The sequence below is a fragment of the Enhydra lutris genome, unplaced genomic scaffold, assembly GCF_002288905.1.
Source record: "Enhydra lutris kenyoni isolate GAN:26980312 unplaced genomic scaffold, ASM228890v2 scaffoldscaffold17, whole genome shotgun sequence".
Lineage (NCBI taxonomy): Eukaryota > Metazoa > Chordata > Mammalia > Carnivora > Mustelidae > Enhydra > Enhydra lutris.
The window spans coordinates 26,350,479-26,369,141 of NW_019154101.1; the positions used below are offsets into that span (position 1 = coordinate 26,350,479).

General features: G+C 40.8%; 1 protein-coding gene across 1 annotated transcript; it reads right to left on the minus strand.

The window, feature by feature from the left end:
• Positions 1 to 13,629: 13,629 nt before the first annotated feature.
• LOC111147581 (connective tissue growth factor) lies at positions 13,630 to 16,619 on the minus strand. The gene is made up of 5 exons (XM_022503694.1): positions 16,495 to 16,619; positions 16,143 to 16,365; positions 15,709 to 15,960; positions 15,362 to 15,573; positions 13,630 to 14,976 (listed from the first exon to the last, which is right to left on the minus strand). Exons 1-5 carry the CDS (start codon positions 16,558 to 16,560, stop codon positions 14,680 to 14,682), a joined length of 1,050 nt encoding a protein of 349 aa, XP_022359402.1. The 5' UTR covers positions 16,561 to 16,619; the 3' UTR covers positions 13,630 to 14,679.
• Positions 16,620 to 18,663: the final 2,044 nt, after the last annotated feature.

Here is an 18,663-nt window from a genome sequence, read left to right on the forward strand (position 1 = left end):
TTTGATTTTTGGACAATATTTGACCTTATTTTAGTTTCTTCTCAAAGCTTTGTCTTTTCTTGGACTCCGTGTTTTGAGGATGCATTTTTCCTCACCCAGAATGGTTCTGGGATAAATCATCTTTGGGGCTATTCAGTCCGTTGAGTAACATAGGCACAAATCCTGGAGCCTATGAGCTTTTCAGAGACTGAGAAAAATGTTTGAGTCCTGGGAAAAAAAAATATGTATGGGCTTCAAATAAAGTAAAAAAATTTTTTTTGAAAGTAATAAACTATTAATTAAAATCTACAAATATAACTGTATGTCAACTGTCTTGTCAATTTTACTATTTATATAAATTTTGTTGCATTTGAATATAATTTTGGAAGTTGGGATTTCTTACTTTGAAATATTTCCTAAGTATACATAGTAATAAATAACAAATCATAGCCAACCATAAATCAAATACTACCTGTAGCCAAATAATTTTAAAACTAAAATTATAAACATCCTTTCAAAAAAAATTTATAGCTGCAGATTATATTTAGTGTGGGATGAGGGTTTGTTTTGATATGTTTTATATGATGCAGAATGGAGCCTCCATAGTAAAAGAATGCAGAGCTTACCAAGGCCTTAATATGACCCTGGAAACCACTCTCCACCCAGCCAATATTCAGCCTTTCCTTTTCCTGGACAAGACAGCTTCACATAGTAACAGTATGATGTGTTGGAAAGTCAGTGGAATTCACATCCTGGACATATCAATTTCTAACAGTGAGAAATCTGGCAACTTCACTAGCATCTCAGACTTCTATTTATTTGAATACACAGAGGATTACATAAGACAACAAGTGGGTCTGGTACCTAGTAGTTTGGTAGTAGAGTCTACAAAAAAGAGATGGGTTACATTCTTGTGCCCTATGGGAGAACAGAATTGAATGGAGGAATAGAATGGAACTCAAGGCCAAGGATTTAATTAAGGAGTTAAAAACTGTAGGAGGCTTCAGAAGCTCAAACGTTGTAAAATTCAGGGGAAGGATAATTCAGCATGACTGTGCTCCTGGCTCTTGGGTAGCTTGTGTTATTGTCTCCGCTGACTCATTCCCCTCCCTGTAGGGTGTGTATCCATTCCCACCCATTGCCATGTAACTTGCTGAGCCAGCCTATGGGTAGAATACATTTCCTGCCTCTATCAGCTTGGCCACGTGATTTGCTTTACCCAATGGAAGTATGAATGCCACATGCAAGCAACAGCTTTAAGGGCACTTGTGTGATTTGGCTCCATCTCCTGTCCTTTACCCTCAGCCTAATAATGATGTTGCGTCTCAAATAGGGGCTGCTCCTTTAGCCTGGATCCTGGCATGTGAAGGCACATGGGAGCAGAGCCACAGCTGCTGAGGTACAGCTGCTAACATGGAATTGTGTAAGAAATAAAATTTTGTTGGTAAAAGCCATGAGATATGGGATTGGTTTGTCACTCCAGGAGAGCTGATTAATGCAGGTGTTTGGGAAGAAAGATCTCTTGAAAGAGAGAGGGCTATACTCATTGTCCTTTCATTGGACTAATTTGAAAAAAAAAAAAAAAAAAAAGAGTTTCACATTAATCAGCAATAAAGAAAACCAGCCAGTTCCACTCTCTCCATAATTATGTTGTACATACTTTACAGTAATTAGCATGGTATTAGAAAGTTAACATTAAAGTTAATCCTTGTGCCACCAATGTCACGCAGCCACAACAGTCTATGTCAGGATGCCCAGGGTGAGGTCATGGAGCTGTTTCGATGGCCAATAAAGTGGCTTATTTGTCCTTAATGATAACTTTTGGGATTTACTGACATAGGCATTTTACGTTTTTCAATTACAAGTGTGAAACATTCTTTGTTGCCAATTTTGCTAGTGTTAGGAATTCTTTGCAAAATTCTTTCTGCACTTCTGAGAAAATCAGCATTAATTAAGTCAACTCATTTCCCAGTGGCTTAATTTAGTTTGGTCCTTATTTCTCTGTGGTGGGAAGCTGTTTTTCTGAACTCTAGATAAATGAAGTACCTTGACTCAGAGAACATAATCTTTCATCAATCACAGCAAAGTAGCAACTACTAAGATTTGTCGTTGTTGTTTCTGGTTTATTTTTATGTATCGAGTGAATGCTACTTTTAAGTTTTCTTAATGTAGTCATCTGACCAGGCAGCGAAATAAAGCAGAGATATCTGTCTTTTGGAACCTTGGAATTATTGCATCAGTTGGCACATCTTTGCATTATTCCATTGTCTATATATCCACCCGCATTTGTCTTACCATATTCTCTATAGTCATTCATTCAGAAAATATTTAATGACTATCTCTAGTACTGTTCTGTACCCTACAGATATGGTAGAGAATAAGAGACACCCTGTTTTAGTGGATTTAGAAATTCTCGGGACAAGGTCTGCCTAGGTGGAGGGAGTAGCCATGAGACAGAGCTGAGCACAGGGCATTTAATGAATGGCCAGAAGACAATGTTGCTGGAATGAAAGAAGGCAGTGTCACTGGGAAGGTTGAGAAAGTCTAGGTCATGAAAGCCTTGTGAACTATGCTAAGGAATTTGGATTTTATTCTAATGGGAATTCATGGGAAGATTTATGTTTGAGAAAGATCACTCTCACTGCTGAATAGAGAAAGGATAGTAGAAGAGCAAGCAGGAAGGAGACCCATGGGGAGGCTTTTGGAGGAACCTAGGAGAGGGTCTGTAGTGACATGGATGGGAGTTGTGGCAGTGAAGGTAGGAAGAAGAGGTCAGATTCAGTATGTAATTTGGATCTAGAACTTGGTGACTGGCTAACTCTGCAGTGTGAGCAGAAAAAAGTCAAGGATGACACTTCAGCTTTGGCCTGGATGATTAGGTAAAAGGCAGTACCATTACCTGTCATGGGAAAGATTGGTAAAGTAGCAGATTATCTGGGGGAGGCTGAAGGGGAGACAATGCATGTCTTAGCATATGAAATTGTTGTAGTCTAGAGGCAAATTATTTTTTACTGGAGCTGCCACTGCCCACAGGCTTGTTACCATGACAGCTATCACTTTTTCTCCTGGGTTCCAAGAGTTGCAAGAGCCCCCCTGGACACTCAGTAGGCCATTTTGATTTGAAGCTGGGTAAATATGGAAGAAAAGCAGCCTCCTAAAAGTCATCTGTTAAGATTCTCATTATAAAGGAGGAGATGGTTCAAAGACCCAGAAAATAGGCATATCTATACTATATGACACATACAGTAGACATTTGTTGTTTGTTCTTGTTCCCTGACTCCCATCTTGATAATTGTACTCAATTTCTCTCTAGTGCAGGAGTCAGCAAACTATGGCCTGGAGGCACAATCTGGCTCATCTCCCTATTTTGTAAAGATAGTTGTTTGGTACATAGCTATCCCTATTTGTTGATGTGATATCCATGACTGCTTTTAAGCTCTAACTGTAGAGTCAAATAGACAGATACTGTATGGGTCATACTTTTTACCAAAGCGTAAAGTATTTATTATGGGGAAAAAAATTGCTGATCATTACATTGGTGGAACCATCATCGCCCAGCTTTTAGCCTAGGTGCTTGGGGTGAAGCTGACTGTGCTCACAGATGATGAAAGTGTTCTACATCTGTATCGTCCAATGTGGAATCCAGTAGCCACATGTCTTTCCTCAGCATTTGATACATGTCTAGTATTACAAAGAACCTGAATTTCATATTTTATTTAATTTTTATCTTCTCAAATTTAGTAACCACATGTGTCTATGTCTACCATCTGGACAGCAAAGAACTAGAGTATGGGTAAAAATGATCTAAGTGACGTAATACAGTTATAAACAGAGTGTTTCGTAGAGCATTTAAAGGAAAAAGAAGCATTGCAGGTGAGAGGGTTCATGGAAGTGACTTCTGGGAAGAGCTTAAAAGGTGGGTAGAGTTGATTTATATGTAAATATATGCGGGGATGGCTTCAATGGGTGATGGGTATTAAGGACAGGACTTGTGATGAGCACTGAATGTTGTATGTAAGTAATGAATCACTAAATCCTATGCCTGACACTAATATTACACAGTATGTTAACTGGAATTTAAATAAAAACTTGTAATAAAAATGTGGATGTAAGTGTGTGTGCACACGCGTGCACACACATACACATGCACACACACGTTATGGAAGGAGCAGTGTAAGAATTTTACAGATAGAGCGACTAGATTGAGTCAGAGCGAAGCTATTTAGGAAATATGAGTAAGTCCGTTTGGTTTTTGGCATAAGTATATCAGAGTAATAGGAGATTATTCTGACTAGGTCCTTTGATATCAATTTTTGAAGATTTCGAATGCTACGTTGAAAGGATAGTGTTTACCTTGACAATAATTTTTGCTTCCTGTTTTGGAGCATCCAACTTATGGGACCAGAGATACTAAGGTGGTGGCATTAATGAAGGAAAATTGTGGAGGAACAGGAAAGCTAATTAGCAGCCCCAAACAAATGTCATTGGCAACAAAAAGTGAGATCTGTGATAAGAATGATGATGGAAAGTTGGAAGATCGTTTAGAATTTTTTCAGTTTGGAAACATGTGAATAGAGACTAGTACCTACTTTTTGTCTAGAGATTTGTGAAGACAGGATAGCTCGCAGAAGTAGCTTTCAACCATCAAGGTGAAATATGATGGAGGAAAGACCAACCCAGTATCAGTTTATGAAGCTTTCAGAGAGAGAAAAGAATGACCTTAGTAGTTTCCACTCCTCACTGAAGCATCTGAGAGGTTAAGAAGAGGCAGAAGTGACAGAAATACCCAGTGACTACTTGGGCCCCGGAAGCTCTACTTAGACAGTCATTTAGTTCAAAATATTTTAAAATTTCCCTTGAGATTTTTTTTTCTGTGACCCACGTGTTATTGAGAAGTGTATTGTTGAATCTACAGGTACTAGGGGATGTTCTAGCTAGCTTTCTGTTGCTGATTTCTAGTTTAATTCTGTTGTAGTCTGAGAGTAGACATTAGTATTTTTTTTAAGATTTTATTTATTTATTTGAGAGATAGCACAGATGGAGAGTAAGAGGGAAAAAGCAGGCTCCCCACTGAGCAGAGAGCCCAATGCAGGATTCGATCCCAGGACTCTGAGATCTTGACATGAACCAAAGGCAGACCCTTAACTGACTGAGCCACCCACGTGCCTGTGATTTGTAATATTTTGTGGAAGGTACACATGATGTACTGAATAAAAGAAACTATAGTAAATAAGCCTTTAGTAACATAGTCATAAGGTGTAGGGGGAGGGTAAGCAATCTATAGTTTTAGGATTAGGTCTCAGTCCTTTGGTGAGCTTGTGCCCCTGTGAACTTCACCAATACTTCTCAGTTTTTATTTTCACTCCTTAGGTGTGGCCACATAGCTAGAGGATTCTGTAATTAGGTATCTATCTTTCTCTAGATAGGTTAAGTTCTGAAAACACCCCAATAGGCTAGGCTGTGATAAAATAATTTCTCCAGAGGGCTGACCTTGTTAAGAAGAGAGTGCTTTGGTATATTTAAAAATGGTTAATTTTCCCTTTCCTCTGAATGAAGCAAGAGGGGATTTTCCTTCAATATTCACAGACCTCCTGGAGGTAAAACTCATGAAAGCATGGAGCCCACTGTGACTGGGTCTGAGACTACTTTCCCTATAAATGAGTTTTAAATAAAAGTTAAAATATCTGAGCGTGGGTAAAAGGGAAGTGGAGGATTCCATGATAATGGAGTGTTTCCACTTGGGAAACAAGTAGATTAATAGTGCTATTAATAGAAATGCAGAATCACATGGAGAAGCTGGGTTTGAGGGAAACTATGATGCTTTTAGTTTAGAGCGCAATAAGACCAATAGTATACTTCTTTTTTCCCTTAACATCAAGAATGACTCAGCTAAGCATGTTTAAAGAAAACAAACCACCTCCTCCCCCAAAACTCAGGTAGAATACCACAGACACAGCTTTCTATTAGAGACACCTAATGCTTCTAGTCGACATTCCCAATAGAGCCTCTTGGCTCTTGGATCTGTTGTTCTTGGCCATGACAGTTTCCATTGACCACTACTTCCAACAGTGGTTAGCACGAGTTTCCATAGCAGCAGCTTCCAGTGACCACCCACATTGTCACAGGTCCTAACCAGTGGCAATACCTCCCAGCAGATCTTCCTGCTGGTGATCACTGCTCCAAGCGATTGCCTGTAGCTCCTGACTTCTATTTCCTTGGAATACCATTAAAACTTAAAATGTTAAATTTTAAAGAACTTGAATTCCAAAGACCTTCTCAAAAAAGCGCTTGGCTTTCCTCAGTAGCTAATGGGAACCTTAGACTTCCAGCATCATTCCTCAAGGCCAGCTCTTAAAAGGCTCCCTATTCAGGTTTTGGGGCAGTTATAATGTCACACTGTTTTTTCAGAGTTCTTTGTATCTCCACTGGTTACTCCACATACCTCTGGCAGAAGAATCCCATGGATGGAGATGCTGGGCTTCTGGCTTGAAAGACTGAGGCGTCTTTTCTCGTTGTGGGATCCCCTATATACTCGTTAGTTGAACAATCTGTGTGTGTAGAAGGTCACAAGACAACTATACCATGTTTGGAATAGTGTGACACAAAGACTACCACAACAGATTGTAGAAAATTGACAAAGACTGAAACCAGAAACAATGAAAGCCACCAATATTGTATGAATGAATGACGAGTGTGTATAAAAGCACTCAGGATGCCATCTCTGCTGCCTTTCCCACTTTCTTTTGCTAATTACTGAGGCAGAACACATGAACTGACTTTCCTAGCGCTCCAGGGGAGCCCCTGTCTTCCCTAGAAGGTTATCTCCCAAAAGTCACCCTATAAAGCCCATAACTCCCTCCCAAAGTCCATGGAACTATAGTGTCTGGCTCATCCCCAACATACTTCCCTTCTCCCACCACACCTCTACATTGAGGCATCTATGCAAACATCGTCCTGGAAATTGCCCCAGACCTTTTAGAGTTTCTTAATCTAAATATGCAAACTTGCCTAATAACTCTAAGTTAAAAATTATGAATGATATGTCATTTGCAGTACTTCATAATATCCCACTAGAAAGAGGGTAAGAAATACTGACCACAGACCAGAAAAAAATTAGCTAGAGAGTAATTCAGAGTGGGGAGAAAAGAAACCATTATTCTGAATTCTATCACCATTCATTAGTGTTCCCAACCCTTGAGTGTCATAAAAATGAAATCATACAGTGCATATTCTTTTGTATTTGGCTTCTTTCATTCTGCATAATGTCAGTAGTTCTTTTTTTTTTTTTAATTGATGTGTGTTATTCCATTGTATAAATATTCTGTATTCTATCCATTTTCCTATTGATACACATTTGGGTTGTTTTTGGCTTGGGATGGATAGAACTGCTTTGAGAATTTTGTTTATGTATTTTGTTCACAATTTGTTATGTATTTTGTTCATAATTTGTTTTTCTCTTGGATTGATATCTAAGAATGGAAGTTTACCGTGTCACAGGTAGTTTTGTATTTCACTTTCGTAGATACTGACATACAGTTTTCCAGTTACTATACTGGTCTGAATTACATATGTTCACCATGCTGACAAAAATTGTTAGCATTTGTTGCACAAACGCAAGTCTTAATATGCTTTATGTTCTTGAGATATAAATTCTAATTAATCAATAATATTTCTTACTAACTCGACATTTCTTCCTCTTTTTTCAGTATTTTTAAACATCTGATATAGATGATGGGTCTTCGTGTCCGTTTCTTCAGATCCTATATTTGGATTTGGAATTTGACTTTGTATTTTAAGAATATATTTTACACTGTTTATGCTTAGTCTTAGCAACAGTCTATATATAATCAGTATGATTCATGAGTTAAAGAATAGTTATTAAAAACTTATGAAGGAAAATCTTCCGTGATTTCATTTACGGCATGGGAGAATGAGGTACAAAAATACACCGATATGTACAAATATATGTGGATTCTCTAGAGGCTATAGGTGTGTTGCCCTAGGCACACAGCTAATTAAGGAATAGTGGCTTGAATAGCGAAGCCACTTATTTATTTATATGTTGTGAACAGTTTATTAAACCCCAAATCATGAAAACTTCAAACATGTTTTGTCATATTCTCTGCTATTTTTTAGTAAGGAGAGGAAAGATTTATTTTATATTTTTTTGAAAGATTTATTTTAAATATCTTTTTTCTGATTATAAAATAATGTGTGTTCATGTCTGAGAATTTGGAAAAATACATAAGATTATTTTAAAAGAATATAAAATTACTTTAAACTAACCATCATGAGATGATTACCATAAATTAAGAGATTTATTTCTTTTAAAAGTCATCTTGGGGTTATGTCTGGAGTTGTTGGTACAGATTGGACTGAGGTGCTGTAAAATGTGGAGTACCAAAAATCTGATACTGAAATATCATAGAGCTTGTGTAAAATGAATAGGTTCTCTGTCATTCTCAGGTCACCAATTAGGTGTTTTTCTTTAACTATCAGAATGAACTAAGAATTTAAGGAGAGTTGATGGCCTTAATGTATGGCAATTCTTGTCCTTATAGCTACTCAAATTGCCCCATCTTTATTTTTTTTTTAAAGATTCTATTTATTTGTTTGAGAGAGAGAGATAGGGCTTAAGAGAGAGAGAGAGAGATCACAAGCAGGGGGGGGAGGGGTAGAGGGATAAGCAGACTCCCTGCTGAACAGGGAACCCAATGCGGAACTTGACTCCAGGACCCTGGGATCATGACCTGAGCTGAAGGCAGATTTTTTTTTTTTTAAAGATTTTATTTATTTATTTATTTGATAGAGGAGAGAGATCACAAGTAGGCAGGCAGAGAGGCAGGCAGAGAGAGAGGGGGAAGCAGGCTCCCTGCTGAACAGAGAGCCTGATGTGGGGCTCAATCCCAGGACCCTGGGGTCATGACCTGAGCTGAAGGCAGAGGCTTAACCCACTGAGCCACTCAGTCACCCCAAATTGCCCTATCTTTAATAGTAGTCTTTTAAATTTGCCTCCTGTACCTTTTTGGTATGATCTTTACAGTTCTTATTAGCTTCATTTTTATCCAATATGAAAAGGTAGTACCTGAATAAATGTATTTATCGTACACATTCCTTGTGCTAGACCTGGAGGCCATTCTCCAAGAAGCTTTAGTTTCTTTTAGTGGAAAACAGTATTTCAAGAGCACGGTAGTGGAGTAGGGGTACTCATTCTTCTTAAGTTATCCTTGTATCTAAGCCTTTTCAGGGAGCAGATGTTGGAAAAAATGTATATGTGTGTGTTAGGAGATAAGATATATCACAAGTTTATGCTGATATTTCTAGTTCAAATTAAGAAATATGGAACTTAACTTAACCACTTTTATGTTATATCTGTATTTTGACTCTTCCTCACTAAGAATCCCAGTACTCACTGACACTAGGGATAGAATTAGAATATCCATAATGGTTTGCTTGCTTATCCCATATTATACACCCAATAGTCTCTGAATAGCAATACCACGACCACCAATAAAAGCAGTTAAGTATTTGGGGGAGGCATCCTCTATGTCCATTCTCCCCTACCCTATATGGTTGCATTCTACATGATAGAACATGATATGTATACCCACTCTACACTATATGTTCTCCTCTTTAACCTTCTTTAAATCTTAGTCCTCAAGATAAGCTGTATTTAATATTCATATACAAGTTTTTACAATGATATCTCTCAGGCAATTTTGTTTTCTGAATTTTTTCTCTAGTAAGGTTTTTTCAAAAAGGGCCCATAGGAACAATATGCTATAAATTCTCACATGCTTTATTCTAATTTTATTTATTTATTTATTTATTTATTTATTTATTTATTTATTTATTTATTAAGAGCATGGGCAGGGGAGGAGGAGAAAGACTCCCAAGCAGGTTGCACACCCAGATGTGGGGCTTGATCTCACAACCTTGAGATCATGACCTGACCTGAGCTGAAATCAAGAATTGGCTGTTCAACCAAATGAGCCACTCAGGTGCCCCAATTCTTTTTTTTTTTTTTTTAAGATTTTATTTATTTATTTGACAGAGAGAGATCACAAGCAGGCAGAGAGGCAGGCAGAGAGAGAGGAGGAAGCAGGCTCCCTGCTGAGCAGAGAGCCTGATGCGGGGCTCAATCCCAGAACCCTGAGATCATGACCTGAGCCGAAGGCAGCAGCTTAACCCACTGAGCCACCCAGGCGCCCCAGGTGCCCCAATTCTTGCATGTTTTTGGCAGTTTGTCTGTTTGAATGTCAGTTCTGGAGGTTAAAAATTCTTTAATTCATATTTTCTTTCTTTGAGCATCCTAAATGTTAATCCACTTTTTTGGCATAAAGCATTGCTAAAAGCAAGGAAGGAAGGAAGGAAGGCAGGAAGGAAGGAAGGAAGGAAGGAAGAGAGCTGCTGTCAAAAAGCCTTATGATGAATTTTCTTTTACTTAAAAGATTTGTGTTCTCTTTGTCTAGATGTTCTGATGATTTTTCCTTTTTCTTTATATTTCAGAAATTTTACTAGAATACATCTTGGTGTTGGTGAATTTTACTAGGTACATGGGATGCTCTTTTAATATGTGTTTTCAAATCACTTTTTATTTCCATAAAGTTTTCTTGATTTATAGATTTTATTTTCTTCTCCAGGACCTCCTGCTCTCCATATGTTAGATCTTCTTTGCCTATCTACAATACTTAACCAATTTTTCTTGGAACACTTTCATTTATTTTTTTAAAAGATTTTGTTTATTTACTTATTTAACAGAGAGGGACATAGAGAGAGAGGGAACACAAGCAAGGGGAGCAGCAGGTAGAGAGAGACAGAGAAGAAGCTTCCCTGCTGAGCAGGGAGCCCAATGCAGGGCTCAATCCTAGGACCCTGGTATCGTGACCTGAGACAAAAGCAGAAGCTTAATGACTGAGCCATCCAGGCACCCCCCTCCTTTATTTTATTTAAAAAATTTCCCTCCTCTTCAACCATATATTCTCTTAAAGAATTATCTGTTTATTCATTATTTTGTTCCTTCTTATTTGATTTTTTAAAATTTCCAATTCTTTACTGAGTTTTATCAATATATTTTTAAGTTTGACTAACTCTGATTTATATTATTAGTTGTTTCCTTTTTATCATTTATGTCTACTTTCATTTTCTTTTCTTTTTTTTTTTTTTAAAGATTTTATTTATTTATTTGACAGACAGAGATCACAAGTAGGCAGAGAGGCAGGCAGAGAGAGAGGAAGGGAAGCAGGCTCTCTGCTGAGCAGAGAGCCCGATGTGGGGCTCGATCCCAGGACCCTGAGACCATGACCTGAGCCGAAGGCAGATGCTTAACCCACTGAGCCACCCAGGCACCCCTACTTTCATTTTCTTAATGTTCTTTTGAAATAATATAGTTTTGATTTTTTTTTCCTGTCATGTATTTCTGACATGCTTTCACTAAATATTTATTATGCCCTTTATTATTTTCATGTAATAATGTATGGGATTTGGCTTTGATAATTTTGTTTTCCTATTTTTTATGTGAAATTAATTTTTTTGAATTTTATTCAGTAAGGACTCTTGGTTTAGACAGCTTTCTGAACTTCATAGAGATCCCTCTTTTATTGTTTTCATGTGATTTTATAAATATGGCAGTTTGTTTCTTCAGATTTTTGCGCATTTGTTTCTCTCCTCATTTTTACCTAGACCTTCTCTTTCAATGTCTTTGTTGTCTCTGACAACAAATCTCAATTTTGATTCCATTCCCACAAGCACAGAGCCCTCCTGTGGGAGCTCTGGTTTGTAAGATTTATTTGACTGGGCAGAACCCCTACCCTCAAATTGGACTCCCACACTTCACTGTTGGCTATTTTGGAGCTCTCTTCTCAGAAGTATCAGATATCCCGTTGCATTTCTTTGTTCCCATACGTACGCTGACACAGTGTACATCTGCTGGCGGTTAATGATTTTCTCCTGCAAACATTTTGGGATTAAAGGGATGCCTTGCCACCTAATTTTGTTGTAAATATTGCCCATGGTATTTTGATATTGCAATATAGTTATTATGTTTTTATGTGGGAAATTGAAAAATTTAAAATCTTTGCTTCTGTTACTACTTCTATCTTCCCAGAATTCTCAAACTCTTTTTAAAACACTCAGGCTTGGGGTGGCTGGGTGGTTCACTCAGTTGAGCATCTGCTTGGGTCATTATCTCAGGGTCTTGGTATTGATCCCCATGTTGGGCTCCCTGCTCAGTGGGAGTCTGCTTCTCCCTCTGCCTCTGCCCTTCCCCCTGCTTGTGTTCTCTCTCTCAAATAAATAAATAAATAAAATCTTTAAAAACATATAAAACACTCAGGCTCATTTACTATGGCCCTTCATCTTTGCATCTAGGAGTATATTAACAGAAAGAACATGCAGACTAGCCAGTGTACTGTGTGTGTGTGTGTGTGTGTGTGTGTGTGTGTGTGTGTGTGTTTGTGTACATGTGGGTTTATTTGGGGAAGTGGGGTACAGCTTCCAACAGTGTTGCTATATACATATGTGGGTGTATCCTTAAAGTCCAGTGTTTTGACCAGAAATACTTTGCACATTTTGAACATGGGAAGGTTTCCCTTTGGTTTGTGGCAGGGGCACTGTTTGTAGAACTAGTCTTTATTTTCAGATGTATTTTTGTCTCCTGGAATGACGCTGGCAATACAACATTGCTAATTACCCTGTGATGGGTTAGTTTGTCTGCAACCCCCTCCCTCCCCCGCCGCCATTTCACAGCTATATTGATGTGGAGAAAACTGTGCTTTCAGTTGTCTTTGGAATATTTTTGTTTGCTTCAGGTGACTTTTTGGTAGAAGCCTGCAGAGGTCCAGTATCATTTCCAGGCTTCTTGAACAATTTCATTTTATCACTTACCAGCCACTTTCTAAGCTATTGATCTTTAAATCTGATAATCCAAAGCTTGGGGCAATGAAGGAGTTGCTTTTAATTGAAGACAAATTTCCATTAATGTTAATAGAAATTATGCTCCTTTTCTACTTGGGCCATCATCTATTTCTGATTGGTTTTCATGGCCACTGAAAACAGAATTATACAAAAATGCAATTTATCAAATGGTTCCATTTAAATGCAGATTTTATCCTTTGCAGATTTAATAGTAAGATTATCGAAGTTCAGAAATAGATCTATAGTAGAGCATACAAACTCAAAAACTAGTTACAACCTTTCCTATGTGTAAGGTACATAGACTAGTTGGTGATGTGAAAGGTTGTAAATTAAATCCCTTCAATGGCCAGAGGTATTAAATGTAAACAGGACCAAATGTAACCAATAGGGGTTGTTGGAGACTAAAATTACCTAAAGAGAATTTAATTTAAATGTCTATAGAGTACTGTGAAGGTAACAAAATGCCTGTGTGCTCAGTATATCTATCTACACACACACACACACACACACACACACACACAGAGCGTATGCCTGCAAGTTTGTGACACTCGATTCAGTGTGAAATAGGTTTATGTAAAATTCTACTGAACTGATTAACCAATTTATCAGTATATATGATAAGAGATTTAAAAAGTTATAGATGAATTGTTCTAAGACAAATAAAAGCTTCCCATATATACTCAAGAAAACTCAGAAACGTTTAGAAGAGTAAGTGAATAACCACACTTTTTATAGAAAAAATATATACTTTATTTTCAACTAGAAAGGTGCAAACATGTAACTTTTGGTCACATTCTCAATGAGTAAACTGTCCAAAAAACAGTCATAGTCAAAGAAGAAACAAATGCTTCCAGGTGGAAAAACTGATCAGCTATCCAGAGCCACTTGTGTTTTCATAGAGGCTACTTGTTCATTAATAGTAAGGCTACCACATTTCCAACTGACAGATCAGAATTCCAAGGACATCACTGCCCCATATTCAGTAAACATCTGTTTTGATGGACTATCTTTCTGAGCAGAATTTCCATTTGAATATCCATTTCATGCTTTGAATTATCAGACAAGCTTTACGTCCAACCTATGGTGTTCAGAATTGAGGCTAACATTTGAAATATCAAAGCATTAAAAACATAAACAAAAAGGCACAAACAACTTTAAATTAACTTAGATAACTGTACAAATATATATATATATATACACACATTATTTACAGTATCAATTAAAAAAAAATTCTGGCTTGTTACAGACAAATTCGCTGCCACAAGCTGTCCAGTCTAATAGACAGGATTCTGATTCCTGAACAGTATCATTCAAATCAGAATGTCAGAGTTGAATCTGTGTTCTGACTTAAAGAACTTGACCCAGCCTCATGAAGGCTAGAGAACGCACATCCTAGCTGTCGCTGGAGGTCAGTGAGCTTGCTAAAATTTCCCTTCTCAATTACACTCCACAAAGAGCAGGCACCTACTACTTGAAGATGATAATAGTTTCTACAGGTGCCCTCCCACTGCTCCCAAAGCCACACCTCCGTATACATTCTAGTGCTATGTGCTAATGTAGTCCCACTGTCAAGTCTTAACTTTCTTCAAACCAGTGTCTGGGTTGATAGACTATTTGAAGGTCACATGGCACAATATTTTGAAATTGGTGGGACTTTTTCTTTCCCCCAGTTAGAAAGACAGATTTAAATAACTTGCACTACTGAAATCGTGTTTACACAAAAATGAGATGCGAATCAGTTCAAGTTATACCCTAATGAGTCAACGTCTCTCACACTCTCTGGCTTTATGCCATGTCTCCATACATCTTCCTGTAGTACAGGGACTCAAAGATGTCATTGTCTCCGGGACAGTTGTAATGGCAGGCACAGGTCTTGATGAACATCATGTTCTTCTTCATGACCTCCCCATCGGGGCACTTGAACTCCACAGGAAGAGTGGTGGTTCTGTGGGGGGTGCAGCACCGGCCATCGGTGCAGACGCCACAGAACTTAGCCCGGTACGTCTTCACGCTGGTACAGCCAGAAAGCTCAAACTTGACAGGCTTGGAGATTTTGGGGGTACGGATGCACTTTTTGCCCTTCTAAGGAAGACAAAGCAGAAGAAGAAAAAAAAAAAATCAATGACTCTATAAGGGGCGTGGCTTTCTTCAAGCTCTGTGTGTTTTAGTCTTAAGTTGTCTGACTTTTGTTTATATTTTGAAGAGAGGACGTTTGCGTCTCATTTGCCAGTTTTCCAAAAATAGTCATAGCCTCTCTTGAGATGTCTTGAATTAACTAACAGTGTGGAGAATTTCCTAGTGGAAAGCTGGTGGTTCCAATTACACAACATCTCATTCCAGCAAAACAGCTCCATGGTTAGATATTTTTGGAGATAAAAGGTCTATAATAACCAGGGCGGTGAGACCCAACTTTGGTCCTGTCTATTACGATCCCAAGAAAACTGATTAATAGGAACAGAAAATGTACCTTAATGTTTTCTTCCAGGTCAGCTTCGCAAGGCCTGACCATGCAGAGGCGGCTCTGCTTCTCCAGCCTGCAGAAGGCGTTGTCATTGGTAACGCGGGTGGAGATGCCCATCCCACAGGTCTTGGAACAGGCACTCCACTCTGTGGTCTGGACCAGGCAGTTGGCCCGGATCATAGTTGGGTCTGGGCCAAACGTGTCTTCCAGTCGGTAAGCTGTGAGAGCAGAGCACCCAAACACAAGGTAAGACGCCAGGATAAGACATTTCCCCCTTCCCTTGGCAAAGTTGGGGAGGACTCAGCCCCTGGGGGTAGGATCACAACAGTGACTGAGAGGCAGGTTCCACTCACCGGCAAGGGCAGGGCCAACCACCGTGTGGTCCTTGGGCTCATCGCACACCCACTCCTCGCAGCATTTCCCAGGCAGCTTGACCCTCCGCGGGAAGGGGCAGTCAGGGCTGGGCAGGCGGACGTCCATGCTACACAGGGGCACGCAGCCCACTGCCCCGTCCAGGCAAGTGCACTGGTACTTGCAGCTGCTCTGGAAGGACTCTCCACTCCGGTAGACCGTTCCTCCAAAGACGCAGGGGGCACCATCTTTAGCTGAAGGAGGGAGAGGGGATAAGGGGGAGTGGGATGCAAGTGTCAGGCATCGTAGCAGTAGGCGAGTTGGGGATGCGCGGGGAGCAGGGCTCCGCGGGTGGGGTTGGGGGGCTGCCGGGACACCGGAGCTCCCTGCACCCCCGCGGGGGTAGGCGGCGAGGGGCGCGGGCCGCAGCTCTTACCGGTGCACACGCCGATCTTGCGGTTGGCCGGAGAGCCGAAGTCGCAGAAGAGGCCCTTGTGCGGGTCGCAAGGGTCGCGCTCGGTGCACAGCTCTCCCAGTTGCTTGGCGCACACGCGGCAGCAGCCGCAGCCGTCCAGTACCAGGCTGACGCCGGCCGGACAACTGGGCGCCGGCGCGGCAGCACACTGGCAAGGACCGCGGCACTCCTGGCCGGCGGCGTGCTGCGGAGAGGAGGGGGCGGTCAGCTGGCGCACGCTGCTCGGCGCCCCGGGGTCCTGCCCCGCCCCGCCCGCACGCCCCCCCCACCCCAGGAGCCGGCCGCCGCCGCCGCCGCGGGGCTCTCGGCTTACCCGGCCGCAGAGGGCGAGCAGGAGCACGAAGGCGCAGCGGACGGGGCCCAGGCCGGCGGCCGACATGGTGGGCGCAGAGGGAGGGACGGACCGGGCGGAGGGCGCGGCGGTGGCGGCGATGGGGTGGGCGCGGCGGTCCCGGCGCAGGGTCGCGGGCTCGGGCCGGAGGTCGGTGTCTGGGCGCTCCGGGCTGCGGTCTGGGAGCTGTCGGGCCGGGGCGGCTGCCGTCGGAGGTGGGGGAGGCGGTCGGTCGCCGGGGTTGGAGTTGCACTGGCTGCCTCCTCTCAGCGGGAAGAGTTGTTGTGTGAGGTTGAGGCGGGCGGCCCGCGGCTTTTATACGCTCCGGGCGGCCGCGGCTCGCCAATGAGCTGAATGGAGTCCTACACAAACAGGGACATTCCTCGCATTCCTCCCCACCTTCCTGCCTCATCAACTCACACCGGATTGATCCTGACCCCTTGACACTCAGCATTCCTCCCGTCTGAAAAAGCTGGCACACTCCGGCTTAAAAAAAAAAAAAAAAAAAAAGGCTCAGTATTTCCAGCACCAAATAGGATTTTTCCCCATGTTTCTTCCCACTACTCCTGATTTATATCATTGAAAAATACATGAGCAATTACTATTATTTTTTCATTCCACTCCCTTCTGTTTCTAATAGCTGTTCCAGCTCTACCCACTGACATAAATGCTTTTTAGGAGGTAGGTAGCCGAAGAGGCTGACAGCAGGGATTCCTAAAAAAATTCCGAAGGGTTTCCTTTGTATTATTTTTATAATATTTTAATTTTAGAAGCTGTCTGCCTTTTGACACTCTTCAGGGAGCAGAAAAGGAGTTAGTTGCTTTTGACCAGCTGAGATCTCCAAGAAGACTACCTGCGAAATCTACATTCCATATTGGAGATGTAGGAATTTGGTCTTTTCTCACTTGAGATAACGGTCTGGATGCCTATTGCAGGACAAAAAAGAGAACAAAGCCAGAGGTCAAGAGTATGGATGCAGTTTTCCATGGGAGATTTCCAGCACTCTTGCTTTGTTTTCTCTTAATAAATGTAACAGTCTTATTGTTGGGGGTATAGGGAAGAAAAAAAGAGATGAATGCGGATCAATATTTCCAGAAAAGTGGGTCTGTTGTTATGTCAGAGCAAATGATTACCATTTCTTAGTATTGCTAGTTAGCTTCACTAAGGACTTAATTAATTAACAATGCTTTCATTTAGAATCTATGGTTTAACTGCTTTTGCTGTTGTTGTTAATTCCAGTTACCATTTATGTAAAGAGAGTGATTCTAGGGCTCTGCTTTTTTTTTTTTTTTTTTTTAAATTTCCCATTGTGGGGCCACATCGTTTGACACTGATGTTATCAGTGAGTAAACTCATTTCAGTTGTTGATGTTTCACTGGTTAGGTTTAAGATAAAGACACCTGTTCCTGATGCAAAGATGAGGATTGAGAAACAACACTACAGATTTCTAATTTGAAAACAGCCTGTTTAAAGTGGCAGCATTTTTTTTTTTACTGTTTCAGTTCATTCTATTGAAAAAGAGCCAAGAAGAAAAGAACCACTCCAGCTTCAGCATCGACCACATCATCTGTACACAATTACCTCCCTAAGCAACGCCCATGTTGTACAGTGTAGTTGCCAGTCAAGTGTGAGTGGCCAGCAAAGGGGGGGTGGGGGGGCGGCTCTGAAGCTCAGGAAGAATTTTCAGCATTGTTATTTAGTGTTCCTTCCAAGCATTCCTCAAAGAGAAGAGGCCTAAAATTTCCTATTTAAAGATGGAACATTCCAAGTTATGTTAATAACCACATGTGTATTAAAGGCGACTTGGCCCCCAACTTCTTCTTCCCTCGTGGATGATTTTAAAAGTCCAAAATATGTGGGAAGCCACAGTGAAATCTTTCAAGACCTAAACCCCGAATTATGTCTGCCACTAATGGTTGGGAAGGTGTGGTAGTTGGGGAAGGGTAGGGATGTGAAGTCGGAGCCTCACCTAAGGTGGGATGTGGGCTTGGTGGTGATCTCTCGTGGCTTGCGGGGGTGAGGTAGATGGGAGAATGGTTGGGAATTTTTGAATGCCCTGGAGAGTCTGAGAGCCACCACCAATAGCCTCATGTACAGGAGAGTGGAGACTTTCATTCATGGAAGGGATAAATTGCTGGACTGGCTTACAGT

What these genes read in the sequence shown, in the direction of transcription:
- LOC111147581 (XM_022503694.1), bottom strand. Translation starts at nt 16,560, where the DNA reads ATGTCGGCCGCCGGCCTGGGCCCCGTCCGCTGCGCCTTCGTGCTCCTG. An exon ending in CAAGATCGGCGTGTGCACCG is followed by an intron (nt 15,961 to 16,142) that starts GTAAGAGCTGCG and finishes TCCCTCCTTCAG; the next exon opens with CTAAAGATGGTGCCCCCTGC. An exon ending in ACCTGGAAGAAAACATTAAG is followed by an intron (nt 14,977 to 15,361) that starts GTACATTTTCTG and finishes TGTCTTCCTTAG; the next exon opens with AAGGGCAAAAAGTGCATCCG.